Consider the following 7,586-nt stretch of genomic DNA (forward strand, 5'->3'; position numbering starts at 1 on the left):
CGCACTCCCCTATATTATGTCACACTTCACACTTCTCTAGTAAGTTTCGTCTGTGTGTGTGAAGACAGTGGCGCAAAATCCGTGAATGAATGTTCCGAAGTGAAATAAACTTCAACTGAATAAAGTTGAATGGAATTGAATTGAATTAAAGTTGAATAAACTTCAACTTTACTGTTCAGTGCACTGATGTCAGACTCATTTTGGATAGTAAAGTTTATTGTTAAATTGTTAAATGCCCTTACATATCTCTGTCACCATTATAAGTGTTTGATCACCACATTTGAGTGATCATTGCAAAAAATGTGTTTATGTATATATATTCTGTTTATGTAAATACTGTATTCTATATATAGTACCAGTCACACGAATGGGAAAGTGTCCAAACTTTTGACTGGTACTGTACTATAATATACACAAAGAATATCGGCCGATATATCGGTATCGGCCTCTTTTTTTATTCCCCAATATCGGTATCGGTATTGGCCCCAAAAAAACCCATATCGGTTGGGCTCTAATATATATATAATACATACATACATACATATCCAGCATACACTGTAAGACAAGTGAACAAAAACAACCTTGATAGTCAGTTTACGGTCATGACAGCTCAAGTTTAGGTTAAAAAAAAACCTAAATGTGCTGCTGCTGAACTGTGCTTTTCACATTTTTATCGTCCACCTAGTTGCGAACACAAGGCTTTTAGCTCATTCTGTATTTATGACACCCAAAAGCTGGGATATTTTTCCCCAGAATGCATTTCACTTTGTGTATGATGGAGACATTAAAAATGGAGCCAGACACTGTTCCTGGCCTGTAGCCTAAAGAAACACATCTTTACCGCTTGCTTTTTTTCAAAACATTAGTGTTTTGTGAAGTTCATTGCGTTTAGAAGAAATGTTCAAACCGAGAGATCCGTTCTCCAGCGCAAAGATCCTGTTACACTGCAATCCGCAAGTTAATGTCTGGCATTTTTGAGCAGACATACTTAATATAAGCTTCATGCGCTTTTATTTTCTTATTGTCACCGCCTAAGAGCTTTGAGTTGAGATTTACCATGGAGATCCAAGACCTCTGTCGGGCCCCTGCTTCAGATCACAGAAAGAGGGGCTCTGCTTTTTACAACCCCCTCAGAGTGAGAGCAGCCGCATGCAGGGGCCCCTGAATTATGTTTGTCTGTTCTCAAGACATGTTCATTGTTTTCACATTCTCCAAAAGAGGCTTGGGAGGAGTGAAAAGATGAATTACCATCAGATGAAAAGAATAGGTCTTTTTTATTTATTGCCGTGTTAAGTTTGCTGACTCCTCTTGAATTTGAAAGTATGACCAAAAAAATACAGTTCTTATAGCCAGACAGGCATGGCACATCCAAACATCTGACAAAAGTGTTTTATCTGGCATTTTATAGCAAAGATGTACCTGGTATTTTATGTTTGGAGACGTTCTGCAACTTCTGTAGGCATTCCACAGTCTCCTTTCATTGGGTGGCTCCAGTTGATGTTCTCTGTTGCGTGGCCAAGCGTCAGGTCTATATCTGTGAATAACACAGACAAAATCACAACAAACTCGTTCGCACGCACTCCAGAGATGCTGATGCTGGTTGTTTGTCTCCACTGACGTCTTTGCATGAGAATTGTTCTTTAATGTGATATCAAGTTTTGGTAGTACAGCATTTTCATCATTTCTTTTCTATCGTCAGTAAGCTACTCTATCTTCTTTACTTTCTCCAAGATGGACAAAATTGTACTCTGAACTGTAAAATATGTAGAATTTGGGTTAGAAATATGGCAAAAATATGTTAAATGGAGCTGAGAGTACTACACTCTGTGTAAGCTAGACATGTTAGCTTTAGCTTTCTGAGGAATTCTTATCTAGCTTTTAGCAGGTGTAAAACTGTAAAGTGTTTTACATGATCATATACCTGTAATTGTACAAACTAAAGTAAAAAATGTAGCTTCCAAAAGTTTTAAAACTGCTATTAGCAGTATAAGCCGTTGCGCTAACTTAAGGTGAAAAGACGCTAGACGTAAGGTGAAATTTTGCAGGCAAAAACTTCACCTTCAAACCAAGCGACTTTCTGTTTGTCAACATGATGAATTCTTGTGACCAACTTGAACCTGTGGGGAAATTTCGCCCTCATTAAAAAGGTAAATGTGCACCTTTAGTCACTGAATTATACCACTATTAATTTCTCCTATTTGTTATTTGTAGGTGTGGTGCTAAAGGCAATACATTTAAACTTCTCAGAAAAGTTTCTTAGATGGTTGGTCAATTAGCCGACCATTCGGACTCATCCCTTGCTAATAAGCTGCTAAATTTGAAATCAAAGTCCCAGTTATGAACCTCGCTGCAGAGTGACATTCGAAGGGTTATTGTTCTTGTTACGGTCTTCTGCAAAACCGTTGTTCAACCGTCTCTTTGTTCTGTCAGCCATCAGATTTCGGCAGCGGTGTAATGCTAAAGTTCCTAATTGAGAAAAATACAGCACAACCGTTGGAGCCACAGGCAGGCTAATAGGATGCATCTCAGGGGAGGAAGGGCCGGTTGAGTTTTCATGCTTGGTCTCCCTGCTGGCATGAGATTTGATAAGTGTTTCCGTTGGCGACACGCTTGCTGTCGTAGCTTGTATGCTACAAGTAATCACGGCTTCTCTAGGGCGAATGCTTCCTTTTATGCATTTTTGCTGTTAAAAAGTTGTCTTTTTTTCCTTTTTTTGTCTTCAGTCTCCTTTTTTTCTTCTTTAATTCCAAAAATGTTTGCTTTTTTTGTGTTGATTCGACAACTGGACGGCATTTTGACACATATTATGGATATAGTTTAGCCGCACAACTTGAACATAATTTTTCAGTTGCGTCATATTCCCTCACAAATAGGCTATATGCGACCTACAAAAATGGCTAGAGTCATACACATGACGCTTTACAGCATGAACAGGCCATTGTTCTGGATAAGGAAGGCATAAAACAATTTAACTATTGCTGATAAAGCCAGTCCATACCATATAGCAGTTCACTGATGTGTTCCTAAACTGTGCTTTAGTTACAATACAACATTTTAAGCATGCTCAGTTGAGCTACCCATAATTCCATTTGAAAGAAAGTTTGGTGTGCCTTTACCTATGGCAGTAGTGGTGTTTGTAAAGAAAGAGTTTGTCATCATTTACTCACCCTCATCTCTTCTCTTCAGAGGTACACAAAAGGAGATATTTAAAACAGTGTTATTGCTTCTGTATTCCATTGATTGAAAATAAATGGTAACGGCGCTTTCAAGCTGCATCTCTGAGAAGACAAAAACAAAAGTTGTCAATATGACTCGTACCTTATACTCCAAGTTTTCTAAAATTATAAAATAGTATTGTGTGAGAAAAAGACATTTAAGAAATTTAAGCCGCAAGTATTATATATATATATAATATTAAAAAACGAAATAAAATAAGAAATATTTCTAATATTTCATAATATTTCACATGTGGAGCAGCATGTACTGCGAACCAAGCTGCTCAGAGAACCTGAAAACAACTAATCGTGAGCTGCTAGTGTGTAAATGAATACATTTCATAATCCCACTAAGGCATATCACAATTTTTTTAATAAATAAATCGTGCAACGATTTTTAGGTTAGTATGGAAAGTTTACAATCTGTTTCTTTCCATGCAAACTGAAATTTACTGCTAGTATTTCCTGAACACATAAAAAGGCTTTTTGCCAACAAAGAAGTTTGCAGTTGGTTGAGTATGTGCTTTGGTTTGGTTGCTCTGTTGTGTTTCTCTCATATAAAGTATTTCAAGCGAGACAGTCTCTGGCAAATATAACGCTGTGATATGGTTTGCTTTGAAAACAGCCTGCTCTTGAAACGTTTGTTTAGTCTAACTCCAAATCAATGTTGCCTAACCTTGAGCAGTTTCCAGTCAATACGTAAACCATTGCAGGCATCTCCATGTCCCGCTGTACTTGAGTTTGTTTGTTCTTTGTTACCGATTGCATGTTATACTTCTCGCAAATACGAATGTGAAAACTATATATTTTCATCGTCTAGTCGTGGGATGTCTGAATGACTGGTTGACTAGTTTTCACTTTGTTTTCTCTACGATAATGGAAACCAGCTGACTGATGCCTGTTTTTTGTTTTTTTTCCTCAGGTACATGTATTGGACCGACTGGGGGGAGGAGCCAAGAATAGAAAGGGCTGGAATGGACGGCAGCAGTCGACAAATCATTGTCCAGAAGCAAATCTACTGGCCCAACGGACTGACCATCGACCTCGAGGAGCAGAAACTCTACTGGGCGGATGCAAAGCTCAGCTTCATCCACAAGGCCAACTTGGACGGAACAGCTCGGTCAGTTTCCTCATTCTTTCACACTTATTCTCAATTCACCTCCTTGTATTTCTTTCCCTTTCCCATCCGGATTGAAACAGAATGGTATGTCTGTGGCCCAATCCAAACACTCCCTGCACGTAGGCCCGGTTTGAGACCCCCTCCTTACTTCCGCCCACTCTTAACTTGAGATGACCTCCATGCCATATACTACTGTAACCCGATTCCACCTGGCATTATGGGTATGATTTGGGCCCCCAAGCCAAAGGGTTACATTTCCTTTTGTGTATGTAGGATTTTGTAGTAACTTCAATAAAGAAAGGTATGTCGGACCCTCTGCTATGTTAAGATATGCATTGCTAGTCGATCTGCAGGAGTCGTATGGTCTGGCTAGGCCTGTAGTCCAGCAGACGTCAGGATGAACCTGACCTATATCTATAGAAACCAGAAAATCATAGAGACGTTTGATAATTGATTCTCAATCTTTCATAATAATAAAAAATATTAAATTAAAGTGTCATTGCTGGTATACCAAAAAGACATCAGTTTCAAGTGATCTAATTTTTAATTTTGATTTAAAAAAAAAAAAACGTAATTCAATATTAAAAATCATTGATCTTTTTTTGGCATACCCATTCTTACAGTTGTCAATCTGAAAAGTTATTTTTGAATTATTAAATTGATAGTTTGCTTCTTCATTTAAGTAGCATTTCTAGTCTGCCAAAAGACAAATCATTAAAAAAAAGTATACAAACTGTTTTAATTTTAATTCTATAATTTTAATAAGTAATAGATTTTATATTATAATCGATATATAATGTAATATAATATAATTAATTATTTAAATTATATATAAGTTATTTAATTGATAGTTGGTTCCTTCATTTTTAAGTCATATCCTTCTTTTTTTTTTTTAATTACATGTGTTTTTTTTAATTTATTGCTTGTTTTCCACAAAATTTTAGTGTTTACTCTCAAGTAATAATTTACTTTGCTTGGTTATTCTTCATTCTTCTCAAAAACAACACAAAGCATCTAGTGTACTTCTGTCAAAGGTCTTTTTGACTGAATCAGACGTGAGTAATAGCGGTTGTCGTACAGCTGTGGATCAGTGGTGCATGCTTTATTCCAGACTCTTAATGACACTTGTGGCATTAAGCAATTAATTTAATGTTCTGCTGTCCTCACACAGAATTGAATGGAGAATAGACACTTTGTAGGGATTCTGCTCAAAATCACATCTTAATGTAAATTTGTTAGTGCTTCTCTTTAAATGTTTGCACTCGGTTGTTTTTAGAATAAAAATGCCCTTCGGACACCTTTGTTTAATAGCCTTTTCAGTTTGCTGGCTTCAAACAACTCTGTCACTACCAAGAGTGCGTCAAAAGCTGTGAAAAATCTGTTTGTAATTACCTTTCCAGAGTGCTGACCCCCCTCCACCACCCCTCCCCCATTCCGCTGTTCGTCACACGCTATTAAAAATCAGGAGGGTGAACAACATGTCAAGTCTAACTCTTCCATGCACGCTCACACACACAGACTCCCCCGACCTAACCAGGAAAATTTATCCCCTCACGACACTACAGCTCGGTGACTGATGAGCGACGCTTCTCCGAATACTGCGGCACTATGGTTCTGAACACTTGTTGCTTTGATCCGCTCCTGTTTATTTATGTCCGGTGGTTCAGAAGGCCGCCGTTCGGCCGGACAAACGCGACACATGGCGCTCTGATGGACTCCGAGGGAACTTCACTTAAAGGGGTCCAGAGTGCTGACCCCCCTCCACCACCCCTCCCCCATTCCGCTGTTCGTCACACGCTATTAAAAATCAGGAGGGTGAACAACATGTCAAGTCTAACTCTTCCATGCACGCTCACACACACAGACTCCCCCGACCTAACCAGGAAAATTTATCCCCTCACGACACTACAGCTCGGTGACTGATGAGCGACGCTTCTCCGAATACTGCGGCACTATGGTTCTGAACACTTGTTGCTTTGATCCGCTCCTGTTTATTTATGTCCGGTGGTTCAGAAGGCCGCCGTTCGGCCGGACAAACGCGACACATGGCGCTCTGATGGACTCCGAGGGAACTTCACTTAAAGGGGTCATATGATGCGATTTCAAGTTTTCCTTTCTCTTTGGAGTGTTACAAGCTGATTGTGCATAGATAAGAACCTTGAAGTTGCAAAGACTAAAGTCTCAAAACCAAAGAGATATACTTGATCAAAGTTAAGACGCTGCCACGCCCCCCTAAAACGGCTCGTTCTAACACGCCCCCACATATCTACCATAGAGAGCGAGAAAGAGAGAGAGAGCGAGCGAGAGCGAGAGAGAGAGAGAGCGCGAGAGAGAGAGAGAGAGAGAGAGAGAGAGAACAGCTGTGCCGTTAGAGAACGGGATGACTCCCTACTAACGACCGAAACAGATGTGGACTTACAGGTCGATGACAGCCTGATTTGTTTAATTCCCCCCTCTTCTTGGAAAAGAAGTCCTACGGGCCCCCCAAAGGGAGGGGGGTGGGGGGGGTTCGGTTTCGCATGAGCTCCAGATTTCCTGAAGCGTCTAAAAAAGACCTCAGTCTTCAGTTGATGTTGTTGGCTTGTTGTTGTGGTCTTAAATTCCCTTTCTATGTGCCTTTTGGAAAGAGTAATACCTGTAGGCCTCTTATGTCTTTGAAATTAAGACATGTACGACAACCAGAGTCCCTAACTAACATTTACTGGAATTATTTCCCTTATAAAGAATTCCAACTGGATTCATAAAGCAAGCTGGCTTGGAATGTGTGTTCCCTGCTAAAAGACTTGACATTCCAAGCTGGTCCAGGCTGGTTTATACCCATCAGTGCTGGTCTAACTGTTCAAACAACATGGTTATGAATACATGCAACCTGATGACCATATGAAGAGTTCATTTGCAAAAACCGATAAACGCCACTTTAAAAAAATGAGCTGATTGCCGTGCATTATTCTCCACATATAGCGTGAAACCTTGCAAAAGCAGCGCGTTACAAAGGTGAGGGAAAAGCTCCGTGTATTGCGTGTAATCACATCCATACAGTTTATGATCACAACAACAACAACGTTTGTCAGGCACCTACATTGTCGTCTGAGGAGATTACAAAGATTAAACGAGTGTTTTTTAAACTCTAATACATGAACTGTGGAGTTATCTGCTTTTGCCAAAAAACGACTGTTTATAGCTTTTGCTATAAAACAAACTTTTAATATGTAAAAAAAACATACTTTCAATGAACTTTAATTTTGTAAATT

At 39.2% G+C, this 7,586-nt stretch overlaps 1 protein-coding gene across 1 annotated transcript in view; it reads left to right on the top strand.

Moving 5' to 3' along the window:
- The window catches only part of LOC107701817 (low-density lipoprotein receptor-related protein 5-like), a gene marked incomplete at its 3' end in the record, with an annotated part of 76,729 nt that overhangs the window by 18,723 nt on the left and 50,420 nt on the right, over positions 1–7,586 (top strand). Inside the window, exon 4 of the mRNA XM_016503942.1 lies at positions 4,138–4,335. Coding sequence (XP_016359428.1) covers positions 4,138–4,335 — 198 coding nt within the window. The remainder of the gene's footprint in view (positions 1–4,137; positions 4,336–7,586) is intronic.

This window comes from Sinocyclocheilus anshuiensis, unplaced genomic scaffold, assembly GCF_001515605.1.
Source record: "Sinocyclocheilus anshuiensis isolate Anshui unplaced genomic scaffold, SAMN03320099.WGS_v1.1 scaffold729, whole genome shotgun sequence".
NCBI lineage: Eukaryota > Metazoa > Chordata > Actinopteri > Cypriniformes > Cyprinidae > Sinocyclocheilus > Sinocyclocheilus anshuiensis.